Below are 20,668 nucleotides of genomic sequence, written 5' to 3'. Positions count from 1 at the left end.
GTCAGACAGCGTGTCGCTCAAGCGCCCACGACCAATTGAAAAGGGTCACTCACGCAGACTGCCTGCGAATCCCTCCGCCCGGTTTCCTTTTTCCATTGGTCAACAGGTGCTGTCCATCACACTTTTCCTGGCGCCGATTGGCTGGTGGGGAGGGGCGGCTCCCGACCAGTTCCCGCCCCGGCGCTGTGGGCGGGCGCTCGTGAGGAGGAGGAGGAGGAGGCGGAGCCGGCGGTCGCGGCCCCGGGTCCCGCAGCCGGGCTCCCGCCTCACATGGGGCCCCCGCGCCGGCCGCAGCGGCGGGGCCGACCCGCACCGGGGTGCTGAGGGGCCGCGGGTGCGGGATGCGGCCATGAAAGCCCGCGCCGCCCGCGGGCCCTGCAGGCGCCGCTGCTCAGGTAACGGCCGGCGCGGGGGCGGCGCGGGGCAGGTCCGGGCGGGTCGGCGGCGGGGAGCGGGGCCGCTCCCGGGAAGGGGCTCCCTTCGGGCGGAGGGGTCTCGCTGCGGTGAGGGCGTTCCGGGGAGCAGGTGCGCGGAGGGGCCGCGTCCGCCCCGGCGGCGGCAGGTGAGGGCGGCGGGCGCCGCGGGAAAGCCGCGCTCTGCTCCGGGGACAAGAGTCCGGCAGCGCCCGGCGCGGATCTTTGCCCGGCCGGGATTGCCTTGGGAATGTTCGCTTTGCCTAGATGTGTGAGGGCTTGGCTCGGGTTTTACTGTTTTAGTTGAACCCTGTAAGAATGCGTGAATCACGCGTTAATGACAGGCTCGAGTGTTGAAGTGTATGTGCGTGTATCTTTGCTTTGTGGCCTTCAGGTGAGACGTGCTGTATGAATGCAGATGGTCACTCTTAATGTTGTAGTCCTTGGAGGGTCGGAAGGGTTTTTGCTTCAAGTACGGGGGACTTTCCACTTGTGTGTTCCTGTAAGTGGTGCTGTAATAGTTGGAAGCTACAATTTCAAGAGTAATGAATTGAATTGGAACAGCACTGAGTTGAATTTTATTTAAACGTTTCTGTTTGCCCCTCTAAAAAAAGCAACAGCTAACATTTAGGTTAGTTTATGAGAAGCCTTTGTGCTTTGATTTTTTTTTGTTGTTGTTGTTTGGTTGGTTTTTTTTTTTTTTTTTAATAGAGATCAGAGTTCTAGCATATTTTATTGTCTGCAAAATCAACAGACTTATAGTTCCATGGACTTAAATAGGCAGTGGAATTTGCAACCTAAGATAAGATTTTTTTATGAGAAACTCTGACATGCCCTGTGGACTGGTCATAAACCTTTCCATTTAGTCATCATCCTTGGAAATTATTGTTGCATGCCAATAAAAATGTCATTTTCTGATTCTTGCAGTGTTCAGCTGTAGACATGGCTGAGTAATTCCATTGTCCCTTTTGGTTTGTGTAAAACTTCCATGCAGAACGAGTAGTTTACACTGAAGGCTAAGGTGTGTTCCCTATTCCTGGTGGCAAGTGTGTGCTCTCCTGTGTTTTTTGCTTTGATTTGTTTTGTGGCTTCTCATTAGGATGAGCAGTTGGCAGTTGGGACCGAGCACAAATTAAGGCCTACAGAGCAAGCCCTGCTGCAGTTCTTCATATTTTTGTGCTGTGGAAGGACAGAGATAGTTCACAAGAGCTGCTCTGGTGGCACAGCCCTCCTGTAACTTAGTTATACCCTCTCATTCCAGATATTTGCTTTTACCATTGTAATCCTTTATGCAAATGGTTTCATAGGCTCACAAAAGAAATGCAGGGTTGAAGGAGGGGTCTGTTGCTTCTGTGTCTGCTGCAGAAAAGAATGAAGCTTGTGGTTCACTTGCATCATAGGTTCCCTTTCTGTATTTTTCCTGTAGCAGACAACCAACCACGCATTTGCACAATGGCAGAGCTCTCTCCTGTGTCCTTGCAGTGTGGCATCTTGCAAACTGGCACAAAAATAAGAGCTCTGCTAGGCAAGATCAAAAAAAGGTCAATGTTCATAATTTTTTCTTAGAGCCCTTTTCCTGCTTATTAGTTTCCTAACGTGTTCATTTGGAGCTGTGTGTTCATCAGTAAGCCCATCTAATAATCAGCAACTGTATCACACTGGCTCCATCTGTTGTCTGTTGCCAAGTCTTCTTTCTGACTTAGATTGTAAGCTTCTTTTCGTATGATCCTGTCACTTTTTGTTAAGTTGAACACATTGCTGGTAGTGGCTAAACCACTTTCTGCTGTGTTTGTCCTGTTGGTTGCACTGGAGAAATGTAACAGCTTCTGCAGCCAGGAGTGGAGTTGGTTGAGATAACTTTGCTTTTGAAGGCTGACTTTGTGCACTCCAGGCTCTCATACTGTGAGTTGTGCTGTCCGTTGTACAGGGAGCTTCAGATTGGTTTGTAAATACCAGCAGACATCAGTGTCTGCAGTACCTTAAGAACAACAGGTCTGGGAAGCCCTGTTCTCACTTCCAAAAGTCAGAAATTAGTGAAGACCATGTTACCATTTTGTTTGTGCAGCTGCTGCTGCAGTAAAAAAGGTACTCGGTGTTTCACTGTAAGGTGCAACCAGTAACACAGCCTTGTGCTTAGTAAGGGTAGGCTACAGAATGGCTTAAGTATTTCTGGAGATGATACTTTAAGCTGGAAAATACAAATATTGACTGCCTTGTGCGGTGATGCACAAGATTGTGTCCAAGAGATGTCAGTCGGGTATGAAATTCAGCCTGTTCACTTTGTTTTCATCCCTCTTTCAGGCATTCGTGTTCTCTTTCCTTTGCTGTTCTGGATTGTCTCACTGGCTGCGTTGAAACAACTAAAGTTGCTTCCAGTCTCATGTGAAACCCTCAGTGCTAATAGAGCTGTCAGCCCCCATTGCAAACCCAGCAGAGAGAGGCTGGGGGGAAATTCCTCGATTGAGATGTTACAATACCTGCTGGTATTAGAAAGCTTTGATTCCCTTTCTTTTTGTTAAAAGCTCAGCAAATGTCAGCCTGCTGACACCTGGAAGGCATGAGCAGCTTCTCAGTGTCTCTACTGGGCTCTGTTTTGTTAAGCAAACATAATGTATTAAAATTATCCATTTGAGGCAGCAGCTGTGTCTTGTACATGATCTACTTGAGTGGTTATTTAACTCTAAGGATGCTCTGTAACCAGGCTGGAGCCTGTCTGCTCTGTGGATTGGAGTGACTGAAACCAGGCTAGGAGAGGAATGGATTGTTGCAAGGTCCCTCGTAGAGCTTCAGTTTTGTATTGTAATTGGACCCTAGAAAATGCTGGTAATTGCACTGCAGGCATAAGGATCAATTAGTTTTCTGTTTGTTTGTGAGTTTTTAATATTTTCCCTCAATTATATTTGCCTTCTAAATATGTGCTAGAAATTATGCCTATGCCTGCTGAAAATATTTTTAAACCTACAACCTTGGCCCTGAATCCTGAGCTTTGCGGTAATAGCTGGTCTCTCTTACTCATTTCAAAGTTGGCTACAGTCACAAAATAAATGAACTGTTTGTTTCAGCTTAGCCTCTCCTGGAGGTTTGTTTGCATTATAAAACCATGATGCAGTTCAGCAGACTTCCAGTTTCTGGAGTGGTGCAGTAGGGCTAATGCAGGTCTCTTCTGAGGAATGTCAGTCCTAGTTTGCAGGAAGCTGATGCTATGACAGTGCTGGCTAGAGCTGGGAATTATCCTGTACAGGGGAGATGAAATTAAAGCAAAATGTCGTGTAAGTGAACATAGAAAATATTGGGATTTACATGTTCAAATGCACTGTTGTAACTAGGACTATAAATTGAACCTCAAGACTTGTCCCATAAAGTAGTCAAAAAGACTTCAGGTTCAGGATGAGCTGGGCCTGACATAACCCAAGCTCTGGTATTTGTAACTGCCTCATCTGTAAATATTTGATATTGTTTTCCTCTCAAGGACAAGAAGCTAAGTTATGGACAAACCAAGGAACTTTCCTCTGTTAGGGGAGCAGGTGACAGCAGCTGAGAACAAAATTGTTGAGTGCCTGGTTCTCTTTACCTGTTCAGTTTAAATTATTTGGTTTCATTTTTAAGCATTTTTTCCGTGTTTTTATTTTTTTTTCCTCCAGGCTAAGGATCTCAGTCAATTCAGTCTTTGGAAAAGTTTGTTCTTTACATTTCTTAGAAGCCCTTCTGAAATTTGCACAGCACTACAGTGAAGTCTTCTTCCCCTTTGAGTTATTATTTTGTGGAGCGACACTCGCCAGCATAATTCCTTTAATTCCTTTATGTTTTTGTAGTGCTGGCTGTTGAAGCTTCATCAGACAACAAGTTTAAATAGTTAACTCTTGGCAAATGACTTTCATCAAAGCTTTGGCATCTTGTTCTTCAGAAAACCTTTTCAAATTAATAACATGCTTCTGCCAGATTTATTGCTTTCCAGGCTGAATGCCTAGCGACGGTCTCTGTGTCTAAAAATGGTTGTTGTTATTAGGGCCATCTTTTAGGAAATTGTGAGTTTGACATTTGAGTGCAAATATGCACATATTTATAAAGATACTGGGGACAGAAAAACCTCTTAGTAATGAATTGAAATGTTTTTTGGAAGGATCTTGTTTTATACTCCGAGGCATAAAAGGGATGCTGCTGAAGTTGAGGAGCCTTACCCATTTTTATATCTCTGAAGATAAAATGTTAATTACTGGCTAATATATGCCACCTGTTAGTTTGACACTGATGTTTAGGGTATAACTTGATGTGGTGTTCTGGGGTTTCCATCTTTAAATAATTGCAGGCTCCAGCACTGGTTTTGAAAGGTAAATCTCTAATTAACCCAATTAATGCTGATAATAGTTGTATTTACAGTAATTTCTATGATTAAACAATCAATGCACTAATTCAGTCAAGAAACTGATCTTAATATAATATTAATATGGATTTTTTTTTCCTTCAAGGTGTGTTTTGGTAAGCGAAGAACTTAAAATCTAGTAGGTCATTAAGTGTTCTGAAATTGTGCTTTTTAGAAATGTAAGAAATGGCTGAATAGGACAGATAGGCATTTTGAGAGGTGAATTTCAGAATTACTTTGGTCTTGGCAGAGTGGGGTACATTTTTCTTAAATAAGAGTGTTAGAAAAATTGTTCTGGAAGCTGAGAATTTATTAGGAAATGTTTTCTAGTGTGTAGTGTCTTTTAACTTGTGTTAAAAGTGTCTTGAACACAGATTAAGAGCTTTTAAGCTGAACCTTAATATGAAAAAAAACCACCCAACAACCTTTTCGGTGGTTACAGGATTTACAGGATAGTCTTGGATTCTGTTCAGTGCACTTTAATTAACCATACAAGGTAGTAAATTAAAGTACCTCAGACTGACTTGACAGTCAATTAAACCTTGGTTGATTTCATTGAGAATGTGATCATTAGTGTAATTGGCCAAAATGACAGGAGGCCCACTTGGAATTGTGCCCGCTTGAAATTTTCCTCTAATTCTGTGTATGCAATCCTGGGCAAGATAATGGAGCTGTATCCTAATATTTTCCAAGGATTTTGTGTAGCTGTCTGGAAAGGTAAACTCCAGCAGGCAAAAATGAAGGAATGGGTTACTTGGGAATCCAGATGGCAAAACCTTTTGGACTTTTCTTTTGTGTGAAGTACAGTGAATCACTTCTCTCATTGTGGAATTTGTACAGAGTTTTGCAAAGTTCACCATGTGATTTCAATCAAAAGGATGTGTATATGTGTGAGGGAGATTTTTCCCTTTGTTAAATAGATGTAGAAACTGTGTTGAGTCCATCTTTTGTTAATGGTGTCACAATTACTAAGAGATTTAGGCTTTTCCTCCTGTTTAATACTGCTTATCTAACTTGGTCTATCTTCCTCTAGTTAAAACAACAGAAGTCTTTCCTATTTTGTTTTTTTATCTTGGTTTGCCTGAGAATTTGTAATCTTTAGTTTACTGGGTTGCAGTGTAGATGTGTTTTCTCACTGGATTTGTTCTGGGGTTCTGAACTTTTTGCACTTCCTTTCTTCCATGGAAAGTGTCTGGTGCATGTGGGTGCTACTCTGATGAAAATAAATTGTTACAAATTGTTCCTTCAATTACATAGGTTTTCTGGTCAGTCTTCAAAGATAGCATCTTCTGATCCAAATAATTAATTGCTAATACCATGGTTTCCTCTGTCTGTTCTCCTTCCATAGACAGTTCTTTCTTTATCTCTGTGAAAAGTAACCAAAATATAGCTTGTCCTTTTCAGATCAAAAGGAATTATTTAAGTGGGCCTTGGAAACTCTCAGGCATCTTGTCTGTAGCTGAGGAGGTTCTCTGGGCTATTTTTCTCCATCGAGGACATGTAACAGGCTTTATCTTCCTGTGGTGCTTCTGTGCCTTTTCCAGACCCTCAAGGCTCCTGAGTCAAGAATATGAGATCACAAACTGGATCCTGATCTCCTGTGTGCCAGTTGGCCACTGTAATCTGAAAAGAGCAGTAAGATTAGGCATGTAGGAGTCTGCATACAAAATTGTATAGGAAAACCATGGTGTGGGATTTGATAGAGATTAAATTTTCATCATCATGCCTTGGTAGGAGTCCCTTATACCCACTGACATCCATTTAGAGAGGTGTTAAGATGTTTGAAATAAACACCCTTATTTTTTGGAGCGGACAACTCAGATTAATTCCAGACAGTTCAGCAGAGCTTATTTCTGAAAGCAGGGAAGGACTATGTGTTTGCCTGATGTGCTGGCACAGAGCATCTCTAAAAGATACATTACCTGAAAAACATAGCATGTTATAGCAGCACTGCTGTGTTTTCAGAGGACAGCTGGTGTGCCTCTGTTTTTGAGATGCTTTTCAAATGTACTGTATTGTTCAGGTTCTGTACATCTTTGTAAATAGAAGTGCAATTGTCTGCTCTGTGGTTATTTTGCCCACCTTTTAAAAAATTATTTTATTGCTTCCTTCCCCTCCCTCTAGTTTTTCATTCACCCTTGATGAAAAAAAAAGTATCCTCTTTGTGACTGTTCACTTTGTTCAGGCTTTGTAGGTGTCACCAAATTGCTGTAAATGAACAGTGAAGTTTGGAGTAGATGAATAACCTCTTAAGTCTAAGGTTTAAAGAAAAAAAAAACCCTGTATTTTATAATTAAAATTTTAAAATACTGTCAGGTTTGCCAGTCCAATCTGAATTTGATGGGCTCCAGACTCATCCTGATTACTTCATCATCCTCTTAAAAAGAGAAAAAATTATTAGTCCCCCTCCTTTTTCCCCCCCTTTTCTCCTACTTGGCAAATGTAGCATGTTTCCTGTGTTTTCAGTTCAACTGAAATTAATATAGGTTTAAAAAATATCTTTTGTGAGGAAAATGTGTCTGGCAGACTGTTATAAGAATACTTTGTAGCAGAATTTTTGGTGTTTTTAGAAATCTGGGGGTTAGGTGTTCAGTAGGTATAACCATGTGTTCCTACCAGGTAAAGAATTGGTATTGGAATACTCATAAATGGAAGCTTTAAAAACAAGATTTTGATGCTTCAAGTGAATAACTTTCCTTATGCTGACTGAAAATTTTTTAAACATTTTTTTGTAGTTGGAGATCCCTTGTTCACTCCTGAAAGTGAAATAGTTTCTTGCTGTAGCAGTAGATTGGTCACCAGCTGCAACTGAAGTAGAATAAAATGTTACATTTTGTGGGTTTCCTCCTGCTCCCTTGCTTGCTGTAGCAACCAGAATTTAAGTAAAAAAAGAAAAGGTTGGGGGAAGGGAATGAAAGTTGTTTGTTAACAGTTAAATGTTGAGTTCCAAGTTCTGTTTGTCTCAGAATAGCCGGAGCATAGGGTATTTCCATGGATCTAAAGGAAAAGTTCATTAGGTTGCTGTCTTTACTGTTGATGTTGCGTGGTTTTATTTCGTTGTTTTTTGTGCCCTGTGCCTCTGCTTGGATATCCTTGTTCTTTTCTTACTCTCTTAAATGGGTGTAAGCTTTGTTGGAGTCCTGTCAAATTTGTCAGATACCTTCACAATAATGGTAATCTCAATTTTTTGTATTTTAGGATCCAACAAGAGTAGAGAAGACCGCAAATTACCTAAGATGTGAGAAGTCCTCCCGTAGCGAAATAAAATCTTGGTTTCAAAATGGACCGAAGTAAGCGGAACTCAATAGCAGGATTTCCACCACGCTTGGAGCGCACTGAAGACTTTGATGGTAGCACTGGAGAAGGGACTGCATCCCAGCTAGGAAGAGTTTGTACCTCTTCATACAGAGCCCTGATAAGTGCCTTTTCCAGACTTACTCGTCTTGATGATTTCACATGTGAGAAAATTGGCTCTGGTTTCTTCTCTGAGGTGTTCAAGGTGTGTGTTTAGTTTTTTCCTCTCAACATTTGTTGCTTCATGTTTGATGATGAGAATGTACAAGACTGTCAGGCAAAGTACTTTCCACTGATGTCAAATGATAGTCCTTTTATTTGCTTCACTCAAAATGGGTGACTGATGAAGAACCTTCAGGCTCTAAATATTTATTCAATCACTCTTCCAGCTGTTTTTTTGTCACTTATAATTTATTTGAGGAGTTGCAGAGATTTTTGGGAGAAAGAGAAAAAGCTAAAAATAATTGGTTTATTTTTTGACCTCTGCCATGTCTTTTTGCATTCCTGTAGTGTTAAATGCTGGTGGCTGTTGATTCTCCCACATATAAGTGTAAATGTCTTTAATTTAGCTGGTTTCTTGGTTTTGTGGGATGGTACACATTCCTTTGGTAGTCTTTGCCTCACAACATTTAGATGCATGTGTTAAGGAGTTCCATACATGGTTGCTGAATTTGGAACCACAGATTTTATTGCACTGAAATTACAATTAACTGCTCTTCTCTGTTTCCTTTGCTGCTTATGCCACACTTTTAATTCCAATAGTCAGAGATTGGTTTGAAGTAAATAATATTTATGAGAAAATCAGATGTCAGTGGCTTGCTGCTGTGAATCTGGGACATGGAAAAGACCTTTTTAAATCAATTTGACAAATGCAGTTTTATAGTGCTGGTAGTGTTTCTGCTGCTCTGACTGTTCTGGTAAGGTTTACTGTAGAGGAACAGGACATGGAGTTGTCTTTCAGGCATTGAAAAAATAGTTTCTTTCCTTGTTCTAGTTTCTGACTTTGCATGGAGTTACCCTCCACATGGTTTTCTGCCATTTCACTGAAATGGAAACAATCTTACAGTATCGTATGTCCATTCCATACAATTCATCTATTTGTTTTTTTTTTTTTTATTGAAGTTAAACCAAAAAACTTTTTATCCAGTTTTATTGCTGTAAACAGATACCTGCATTAGAAAATGGAAATTCTTTTGATATTGCTTTAATACCCAAAGGCATTGAGATCTCCATGTATATATTTCCTCTTGTGTAAAGGCAAGTCACTCCACAGAGGTTTTTATGTTTAGCTAGATTTTAGTTTTCACTAACACAAGTTTTTAATTCTTTCAAATGGCTAGACATGAAGAACTTTATTTGGGATGTGTAGGATACTCAGTGTAGGACATTTCTGTATAAAGCCAGCTTTTGTAACAGTTGAAAACAAGGGTTTGTTTGGTGTTTTTTGTTTTGTTGTTTTTTGTCTTATTTCCCTGTTTGGAAAACTTTCTGTAATGCATTTTGTCACAACTGGTTTTGTGTGGAGACATTTTCTAATGTTAAATGTTTTAAAATTCTGTATGTTACTGGAATTCATTGTTACGACTTCTGTGGTGAAGCTGCTGTGCTTCATATGCACATATGCATATGTGCTTCATATGCACAGCACCATAATATATGCTGTGCATATATTAAGGTATCAGTAGACTTGGGTCGTGTCTAAATAACTAGGAAATAACAGACCTCGGTTGACTTGAGAGAATTTCAGAATTCACGTGGAGGGAAGAAGGTAGCTAAAAATAAAGATGAATTTCCAGCTTTCATAGTAATTGATTAATGTGAGAATTTCTTGATTGAGAGAAACCCCTGATACCCAGTTTATTTTTATGTACGTAAACAAATCTTATAATTCTTTAAAAACCTTCCCCTGCTAGTCTCCTTTGCAGTGAGCTAAAGTAGACATCCCAAGGTGCTGGATCGAGTTGGTGGCATTCCTGTGGGAGTGATGGTGGTAGTCTGAGTATCTGGTGTCTGTTTTCACAGAAACAACCAGTCTCCCTGTGGGCAGAGACTGAGTGATAAACTCTTTTCTTTTGCATCAGTTTCGACCAGAGCTCTGCAGTTCTGGCACGAAGGGGTGAGGATGCATTACAACTTTATCATAGGTACAGTTCCAAACTCATTTAAGCAGGTTTCTGTTCTGCTGCTTTATCAGCCTGACCACCTCTGTCATTAATCCTGCTGTGCTGATGATCAGATTTCATGTGAGAACCTTGATGTGCTTCCAGTAAAGAGAGCCTCGTGCCTTGACACAGTTAAATTTCAGTCTGATCTGCAGGCTCACAGCTAAATGACTGAAGTTGAGAAAAATCCAGGATAGGTCTAAACTTACTGTGTAAGTAATTTTACAAGAGCAATGAAGCCTTCCCTTTAAATGATCAAAAGTGTCTCAAAACCCACCTCGTCTCCAGAGCTTTTTCAATCATGTATTTGTCTGTTGTTTTGTATCATACTTTGGGTTCACTCAAGCGATTTAGCCAAGAATGCTTGGACTATTTTAAGGGTTTGAGATTTTTGTTTTGCTATGTAGCTGACAATTTTTTTCAGTGATTTCTTCCTCTCTATCCTTTTCTGTGGAAACGTCTTTTAAAATATAGTCTATTGTGGTGGATAGAGGTTGCCTTCTCTTGTCTTGTGAATAAGAGTATGTTACAGCTCAGATGTGTATGTTAATGATCATATATGCTACGAATGATCTTTTAACATTTCTAGTGCCCCTTTATTCACATATTAAAATCTGTGGCTTATTCAGAGTATTAAGCTGGTGTTTTGATTTTGTTAGCCATCACTATAACACTTTGAATTCATGTTCAGCTGAATACCAGATGTTATGGAAACTAGTTTAGAAAAACTGAACTTTGTCAAAATATTAGCAATCTAGTTTGAAGCAGCTGACTGACTAGTGCCTGTTCTAAATTTCAATGGCAAGTGCTGCACCCTAAAGTTTGTTTTTAAGATCAAGCTGGGCAGAGACTGTTTGTATAAATGAATAGCCATGATCCCAAACCCTTAAACTGCTAGTTGGGAAAACCAGTTGATGAAGCTGTAAGGAATTGTGGGAGAAATATTAATTATACTGAAATGAAGTATTGCATTAGGAAATAGTTACTATTAATTATAAAATGTGTGTTTTGGAACAGCAGTCAAACTAAAATCCAGGACGATCTTCTATTCTCATTTACCTTCAGGTTCAGTACTAAGTATTTGAGTTGCTGTGAATTTGCTTCAGGTGTTCTTTTTGTCTCTGCATTCTGTAGGTGAACTTTGAGAGAGACTGGAAATACTTGTGACATTCCAGTGTTAAAACTGGACTTTTTTGCAGTTCATTATTTGTGTACACATGAAAACAGGAATCATTGATCCAGTATAGAATTGTACAAGGCCAAGTATAAGTACAAAGAGAGGGCATCATACTTTTGGATATCTTAACAAGATGGGTGGTGGGTGCAAAAGGATCAGTATCCTCAAGATGTTTGTGCTGTATGTGCTTATACTGTGAGGCCTCCTATTTGAATACTCTGGAGTGATGGTCCCCAATTCATTAATTAGTTGTTAGTCTTTATTTGTGTGGTCAAATTAATGTTCTGAGTTTCGAAAGTGCTGACTGATCAGGAAAGGTGTGCCTGTCCAAATACGTACCTTGTACCTGAGGCTAGGATCCTGTTTCTAGTATTTATTTAATGTCTTCAGGGCGTTTCGAGATAAGCAGCATCCAACTGTCTGATGTGAAAGGAGAAACGAGGCTGGAGTTGTGCTCACGGGTATTGTGAAGAACACATATATAATTCTTTTTATCAAGTACTTGTAATGCACTTAGGATAAGACCGGTAATTCTGTCACCTCTAAACATACAAATAGTAATTAATATTAGATAGTGTATCATTTGTGATATTGTGTGTCATGGGCACGTTGTCGTGGTGGTGGGCTTGATCTCTGGAACATCTTGTTCTAGGCTGTGGGAGGTTTGAGATATTACTGATCTGGCTTTCCCAAAGTGACTCAGTGGGAAGTTTTGGGTTTTTTTGTACTTTATGACTTCATTGCCATTCAGATTAACATTTCTCTCTGTGTTTGTCTATAATTTTGCAGGCCTTGAGGAGTCAAGTGCAGAAATGTTTAATGTCACTTTCTTCTGTTGCCTCTGACCTAGGTTTGACATGGCTTAACAAGAATAACAGTGCAGAGTAGGAGCAGAACAGTAGAGTAAGTGAGAGATTAACTCATGAGATTTCAGACCAAAAAGTTGTGGGAGGTCTCTTGACCAAAAAAAAAGCATATCTGTCTTGAGGGGCATGAATATCTGTATCATGTTATACTTTGCCTTTAATGTCTCATAGTTGAACTTTGTCTAAAAATAAAGGCATTATGAACTTCTCAAACAGCAGTTAAGGCTTGGAAGAGTTACTGGGTCATCTACACGCACTGTCACATCTTTGAATTTTGCAAGTAACTGGAACTTTGTCTAGAGCATATATTGACACTGCATACAGCACAGGTGTGCCTTGCTGGTTTTTAAATTCATTTCTGAATTGGAGATCTCAAAGGCAATACCCTAGTTTTCTCAACAATAGCATGTAAAAACCATCCTTCAGCTTTGTGTCACACTCTTATAATGCACTTCACTTGTTGCTATCATGGCACATTAGTACCTTATGTTTAATGGGTGTGGACCTCCTGTTCTGTAGCCTTCAATCCTTGTTTACAATGAAGGTTTTCACTTGGATATGTTGATTTTTGCTCAGATTTAAGATATAAAGTGGCTTTCACTAGTTAGTGAAGTAACGTGAACAGGGTAAGGTCCAAACCTAAAAGTTTCAGATTGTTCTGAGTGGCAGCTTCCGTCAGGAGGAAGGTAACGCTGAAGATTGATGTAGAGGAGATCTTCCTTGGTTCCTTGGGAAGCTCCCTGGGGAGACTCCCCTGTCTTACACTTGGACATGACAAAGCAGGGTATCTTCAGCTGTACCTGGCCAGTCTGTAACATGTTGTAGTCGGTTGTGGCATGGAGTCAAATGCCTTACAGAAGTCTATGTATATTGCTATTGCGAAATGTGGATACATTTTGCTTAATCAATCTTATTACCTAAATTGAAAATTAATGTAAATCTAGGCAGGAGTGTTATGAGAATTACTACAGTGTCCTTAGCTAAGCCAGGCATAAGTATTTCTGCTCTGTTCTTGGCAGCTTCTTTTGGCTTGTCCTTTAAACTTCCATCATAAAAGATTCTACAGCCTCCTTTGGTGTGTCCAGGCTATAATTTATTATTTTTAAATTATCCTTTTATAGATAGAACCTCCCAGTTTGAGTTGTTTCTACAGCTGGTCCTTCCTATTTGCTTATTGACTCTACTAGCAACTCATTACTGACAGAGGTTTCTATTTTCCTGTGGCATTTAGTCAGAAGAGTAACATGTCTGTGAGTGTGTGGAAGGAGGGAAGCGGATATTTGAGAAGTTATAAAAATGAGCCTGCAAGGAAGGGAATGCCAGTTCATATTAAAAGGAGAATGACTACAAAAAGGACATGGAAAAGGTACAGGAAAAAAGGCAAGGGATCTGCTGCTTGGTTTTCAGCCCATGCTCAGCAAAATCCCACTGCAGAAGGTATTGGAAAGTGTCAGAGTTTGCACACAACATTTTCCTGGACTGGAATCTTTATTAACTTGGGTTTTATCAGATAAACAGGCACTGCAATATTTGAGCTGTCAAAGTGTTTTAAATCTAAATGTGAGTCTGTGCATTATTGCTGGTCTTTGCAGGATGGCCCTTCACCTGCTTGAGCTGGAAGGGGAGAAGCTCCTGGAAAAGGGATGGTACAAATTTACTGAGGAATTGAGAAAGCATCTAGAAGAATTGCTTTCCATCATTGATAAATGCTTTCCTCACACCTTCTCTATCTACAATGATTGTCACTTTGTCTTAAGGAACAAAATAATAACACTGTCAATTTAGAAATTTTAAACACAACAAAACCATCTTTCTGCATAACATATAGATTTTCTGGTATTCAGGTTAAAAGTACTCAGAGAGCAGCACTGATAATATAAAATTTCACTGGAGATCTCAAATCTTTCTCATGCTTTTTCTTTGTCCTTGTGGCTTCAGTTTTTTGTCAGGTGTTGTTTTGAACATTTGGTGAGAGGCTTGTACTGAGAAAGGATCTTATTTACCTCTGGAATTAGCAGCCTGGTCAGAGGCCTAAATGTAAGTGTCTGAACACGTAAGTGTTTTTCAAAAACTTTAGAGGTGAGATCACACAGTATCCGTGATATTTGTGATACTATTTGATAGGCTTAAAAGATACTTAATTTTAATTATTCTATTAAGTCTTAACTTTCAAGTTTAAGGCTTTAAATACTTTTTCAACATTGGATATTTGACTTTAGAAAGGTTGGAGAGCACAAGTTGTTAACTTGGTGTTAACACATGAGGACAAAGAAACAATAAAACTTGGTTTAATAACTAGAGAAGTGATTCAGTGGATGACTTCAGTCTTAATGTGTTTGCTGTATAAAAGTTGTCATTACAGTGCATAAACAGACTTACAATAAGGAAATAGTTATTTGAAGGTGCTCTTCAGTGCAGTGAGAAAGGCATGATAAAGTTCAATGGCTAAAAGCTGTAATAAGAATTGTACTTATTTTAAAAAAGTCTGTGGGATGTGCCTTACCAAGCAAAAATTTTCTCTTTCCTGTTGCTTTATTAGAGATATTTGTGGCCATCTTTGTTATTTTTTTAGAATGTTCTTGATAAGTTTGGTAAAGTGTTGAGGAAGTTTTAGCTTTCAGCAGTATAATACCACCAAATTTGGAAAGTCGTGGTCTAGACAATAGGATTTTTTTTTAAACTGATGTGTGGGGGTTTTTTCCTCTTGAAACGGCTGTAGCCACATCAGGTGAAATGAAATACTTTAAGGTCTGCTTATGACAAATAGTGGCAGAAAAGGAGTAGGGAATGAGTAAGTGGATTATGCTACGTTTTGGTTTTGCAGATATAATATTTGATCTTTAGGCATGAGGAATATGCTCTGTGACTGAAAAGTGACACCCATTTGACCAAGGCCTATCTTCCCTCACTCAGGTGTAGAGCCATTGCCCTTGTCCCTTCCCTTCCTGTGTGATATGATGCCAGTTGGAAAAACAGACAGCGACTCTTCTTGTCCATATACACCTTTTGGCCGATTTTTTTTATAAGATTGAATTTTAAGCTGAAAATCTTTTGCTTTTGACTAGTGAAGGAAACTCGCCTTGCTCAGGGTGACCAGAAGTAAGGTATTGGAGGCTAAAGGGCTCCCCTGTGAAGTTACAGTGTTAAAACAAGCTACTAATTGTTTGGGAATACAGTCACTGTATTATGTAGTCTAACCAAGGAGGCTAGAATAACTCTGAAACTTCAAACTCTGGGGTTTTATTGGAGAGGTGATTCTAATCTGTTTCTTTCTACTCTGGTTCTTGTCAGGAGTAGGAAGAAGCGCCATTGTGGAACTGAGGGATAAATGCAGAACTCTTGTGAGTTTGATTTTTCTCACACTGATGTGTGAAGTATCAGTCCTTTGGAGCCCTTCTTCCAACTCCTAAGATGATTTGTATGGTAACCACTTAACCAGACAGTTGTCTTCCTCTTGCTAATGTTTTGGTTTTTTTTTTTTTTTGCTATTGAGGTGCCAAACTGCTGTCAGCCTAGTCCTTGTCACCTAATTAGCAAATGCTTTTATAGGGCATAGGCCATAGAGAGAAGTAGTAATAAATAGGCTGTGCTCCAACAGATCATTAATATAGGAATTAAAAACCTCATCTGTGTTGTTAGTCTTTATGGATTGCACCATCGGGGCAAAATACTCACTTCCTCCCCACTTAGCAATTCTGAATTTTAATGACATTTGCATATATCTGACGTGTAGAGCACTCTTACTTTTAGCTGAATTAAAAATGCTTTGAAATACAAGGTAGAATGGAGGGCTAACTCATATTTGCTATCTGAAACAAGTTCTGGTTTTTTTATTAATTTATTTTCTGGGTAGAAGTCTTAAGATATGAATGTTATAATCATCTTAAAACATCAGCTGAGAAAGCACTGGGATTGAAGGAGAACCAGGCTGCAGATTTAATTAAAGCCTTGTCTTTTGTAGTGGTGGTGAAATATTTTAAGAAAATTTCCAAAACTATACTTCCATAATACTGCTTCCTACAGTCCTGCTTGGCATCACTACTGTCAAGTCTAGAACTCTACTGAGTAACACAAATTAAAACAGGGTGAAACAGTTCTTACACTATGTTTCACTTTCTCTGATGGTGTCAGACGGCTTCTCTGTTGGAAGAAAGAAGTATTTAGAAAATATGATAGAACTACCCTGAAAAAAAAAAAAAAAAGGAACATAGTTTAAGTAAAATTGTCCATTTTTGAAATGTATTTTTCACCTGTTTGAAAACCTGGCCTCTCCTCAGCCTTGCTGAAGAGCTGATACATGAAATGTCTGAGGTAAGTCTTTGTTGTCCTCACAAATAGAAAGAACGCTCACAAATTCTGTCAACAGTAAGAAAGACACTGATACTGTAACAAGTACCTTACAACAGGAGATAACCCCCATTTGGATTTTGTGTGTAGTACAGTGACTGCTGTAGTTCAGAGTCCTTTGGGCCTTTGATTTCCTTCTGTCGGAAAAATGCCAGTCTGGATATCATTGTGCAGTTTTCCCAGGGCAAAACAGGTGGCAAGATTCCCTTGGCACTGAAATGTTTGTGTGCTTTTTTGTCTTGTTTTCCATAATAATTTCTCAAGCACAGTTAAATGAGATCTGTTTAGTTTTCTCTTCTGGATGGAGATGTGCTGGGTTGGCAGCTCTGGGATTTTCTGTGTTTTGCCAGCTGGCAAACATGCACATTTGTGTAAGCTCATTCATAGCTGATACTGAGAGACAGGTGCTGATTTACTGTTCTTCAAATAACTGTGCTGGCATATGTCCAGTATTAACATGAGTGCGCCTAGAGAACAAGAGTGCATCACTTAAAAGCTTTGGGAGACACCTCTGAGGCACCTCCCTGGACTCTTATTTACTGGGATTGGCAGCAGGGGACAGTTAAATATATTTCAGTGATGGATTTCACTGCTTGTGCCTGGGGAGTGTCTGTGATGTTAATGCATACAAATGCATATGTGTTACTGCCTAATATGAAATGTAAAAATGAGAACTGCAAATTACTATTGATGGCACTAACAAAATGGAGATGCTTACAGTCTCAGATCCATAGGGAATGCTTCTCCATAGCTCCTTAGCAGCCATTGGAAGTGATTAGAGAAAGGAGCTCCACAGCCTGTAGGATAGGGCTTCTTTTAGTCTTTCCTTCTGCAGTTGTTGGTATTCTGTATGCAAGCAATCTAAAGCTTCTTCCCAATAGATGCCAAGGCTATATCCAAACTATAGGAACAACTTTCCCCATCCATGTGCTTCCTGTGTCTGGGAGTCACCACAGCTGCTGACCCTCACTGAGGCTGGCACAGCCTGGGGGTGCTCTGGGGGCCCTTTGCACTGGTAACAGCTCTGCAAGGTGGGGACCCTCTGTGTGATGGTCTGGTGGCATTGGGGGTTAAGGAGAGGACAGCCTGAAACATCCGCTGGAGTGATCGATACCGAGACAGCGTTGCTTTGTTAGCTAAGCTGGAGCTGACAGTGTCTTTCACACTGACTCACTGCTGCTGCTTTGTAACCTTCCCATCAGCTGCCTGCAGTTAAGTCCTGCAAATCCAATTCCTGTGCTTCCTAGCCTTTGCAGGCCATGAGGAGACATAAGAAATTGCATGGCATATTTAATTAGCTGCTTGTGTAAAAACCTAGCTCAAGAACAGCAGTTTCATGAAGGCTTAAATAATGAGAAATTACTTAGAATTTTTGGTTTTGGCTGTAATCTGAAAGTTATTAACTGTATCAATTTATAAAAGCTGAAGTATCTTCAAGTAAGCAAAATGTGGCTTTTTCCTGCTCCCTGCTCTCTTTTTATTTGTGGTTATGATCAAGTGCTAAATGCTGTGATTATAATAGCAATAGCTGTATGTCAGTGGGCTCTGTTCTGAAAGGTGAGACAGACTTCCTTACTCATGCATGGTAATTTTTATTTGAAAGATTTATAAAGGAAATCTAAGGAAATTATTTCTGCCCCAAACAGAACTTTCTGTCAAGGCTCCCATACAGTTTTGAAAAGAAACCCCACAAATGTGTTTGAATACCAATGATGAGAGATTTGTTTAGTGGGGGGATGGTGTGCTCAGTGCTAAACTGTTCATACACTGTAAAAGTTAGAAGATACAATTTGTGTGTCAGGAAAACTCAGTCCAAAGTATTGATTTCTTCAAAAACATCTGCGGATTACGTAAGGATCATTATCTTTTATACAGGATAAACCCGTAGTAACGTGGGAAATATTTAACCATAAGTATTAAAAATTAAATGGGAAAATAGGAACACAGATACTGTATCTGATTGCATATTATCCTTGGATGTTACAGCAGTCATTTGCAGATGTCAGTCTTCCAGTTTTCTGGCAGGTAGATAATATCACCTCAATTTTATAGACCAGTTAGGTAACAAAAGAAAATGAGTAGTGTGCTCAGGGCTGCTCAGTGAGCTGAGGATAGCTAACATTGAAAATGACGAATAAGCTCTCAGTTATGAACTTCAAACTCATTATTTCTTTTTCTTTCCTGACTATAATATTACTCAGGTATAAAGTACATGGCTGAGCTGTTTACTGAGGTTGTGGTAAAGCAGTGCTCACCCAGTGGTCGTGTTCCATGTCCTGGATTGCAGAGGAAAGTTTATATGGTTACATTCTGCTAACTGGCTACAAAATCAGTCAACTTCCCCACCCTGGGCTGTGCCTTTTTATTTCTCATCTCAAACTGTGGAACAATAGTCCTCTGATGAATTTGTGCTTTCTCTCTAAATAAGACTGTAGTCTCTTTTTGCCTTTATGGCTTGATTGAGGTCAAGTTAATGGCAGAGGCAGAGATACGTGCACAGATTTCTATCAATAAATGGTTTGTTTAAAATAAAAAGGGTGCTCTATTTTGGGCCCTGGTTCTAGATTACAGCGGGCAATGAAGAAAAACAAAATACAAAAGAAAAATTTAGGGTTTTTTTGGCACACAAGTGGATTTACAAAGTATCAATGGTACTGTTGTATTACTGATTAGAAATTCACTTTAGTTTGGAAAAAAAATTGGATAATTTGACCGTAGGTGTGGAATAATCTCTAGTAATTGAACCTATTTCGTTGGTGAATTGGTGGCGCTAGAAGTTACTAAAGTTATCAAATTAGGACCTTTGTTTGACTAATACTGAGCTTTTGTACTAAAGGGAAAATATGAAGTCTCTAGCTTTTTCTGTGTATTTCTCTCAACTCTTTTTAGTATTAGAAATTAGTAGAATCACAATTACTGCCAGACTTTTGAAAGGTTCTGGGGTTTATTTTGTGCCTAGTTTCTGTAGATCTTCTGAACCTGTGCTAGAGCTCTTGTAACACATGCTGACTAGTTTTGTTTGGCAAAGTTTTGTTACATTTGGCATGTCTCTCTTCTTGCTGCAAGAAGTTGTAGTTTAGTGACATTCTGTGTTACTGCTCTGAAAACAGCCACAACCCATCTGACTCTCTGGCATCAACACAGCAGCTTACTATTGTCTGAACTGGTGTATTTCTTTCAGCTTCTATTTGTCATTGCAAATTTTCCTAGTGATACGAAATTTTTTATTTGATACAGGCATCACTGCTATGTGTATCTGACAGTGGGTGCCTTTTAATGTTAAGAAAAACATTTCAGATTACAGACTTAGAAGCACTGTGATCTGAGCTGAAGAACAGGTTTATCTTTGCTGAAGGGAGCTTTTTTCAATCAGCCATAGAGTTAAGGCATTCTTCTTACACATTCGTCCTCAAGGCATGAATATGTCCCTGTAAGTGTCATGACTTGGTGGTTTGACTGTGAGACTTGGATAAAATACAGCTGACCCTATGTTTTTTAAAAATATTTCTTGTGCTGTCACAGCAAGGAAGTAGTCTATGTTTGAGAGAAGTTTTGTATCAGAGCCAAATTGCTGGTCTGCTTCCCTGTGAAAGACTTTTTTCCTGTCATTTGGTAGGCACTCTTATGATGAAGCCTTTTCTCTCTAACAGTGGTTACTTCTATCATCTCACATGCCCCACAAGCTTTATTGTTAACTCAGTCAATCAAAATTACACTGTGTAAAACACCTAGTGTAAATGGCCTAGAATGGTAGCTAAGGGAATGTCTTGATCTCTTGTCATCAAAGAGAAAATACTTGTAAATCAAATTAAGATGGAGAAGCAAACTCATGGAAGGTGAAATATTTGGACCAGAAGGGAATGCTTTTAAAATGGTGCTTTGGATACATGGCAGCAAAGGTGAAGGTGAAATGGCCAGATGAAGACCAAGGTGTGTAAAAGAATGAACAAAAAAATTGGTGTGTGTGCTAGAGCAGCAACATGATTTTATGAAGCAGGCTGTATAAGTAAAGATCTGTAAATGTATTTAAGCAGTGAGGCTGGATGCCA

The 20,668-nt window shown here is 39.6% G+C and overlaps 1 protein-coding gene across 2 annotated transcripts in view; it reads left to right on the top strand.

Annotated features, from left to right (window-relative positions):
• Window positions 1-239: 239 nt before the first annotated feature.
• Window positions 240-20,668, top strand: part of TESK2 (testis associated actin remodelling kinase 2) — a 74,861-nt gene continuing 54,432 nt past the window's right edge. The window contains exons 1-2 of one of the 2 annotated variants that reach the window (XM_041483153.1): window positions 240-395; window positions 7,972-8,272. In XM_041483153.1, the coding sequence (XP_041339087.1) occupies window positions 8,054-8,272 (219 nt within the window). In that variant the 5' untranslated portion in view covers window positions 240-395; window positions 7,972-8,053. Of the gene's footprint in view, window positions 396-7,971; window positions 8,273-20,668 lie in introns of those variants that run through there. The other variant, XM_041483154.1, reaches the window with a different exon arrangement.

Source organism: Pyrgilauda ruficollis, unplaced genomic scaffold (genome assembly GCF_017590135.1).
Source record: "Pyrgilauda ruficollis isolate IOZ18807 unplaced genomic scaffold, ASM1759013v1 scaffold6, whole genome shotgun sequence".
NCBI classification, from domain to species: Eukaryota; Metazoa; Chordata; class Aves; order Passeriformes; family Passeridae; genus Pyrgilauda; species Pyrgilauda ruficollis.
This window is presented reverse-complemented; position numbering and strand designations above follow the sequence as displayed.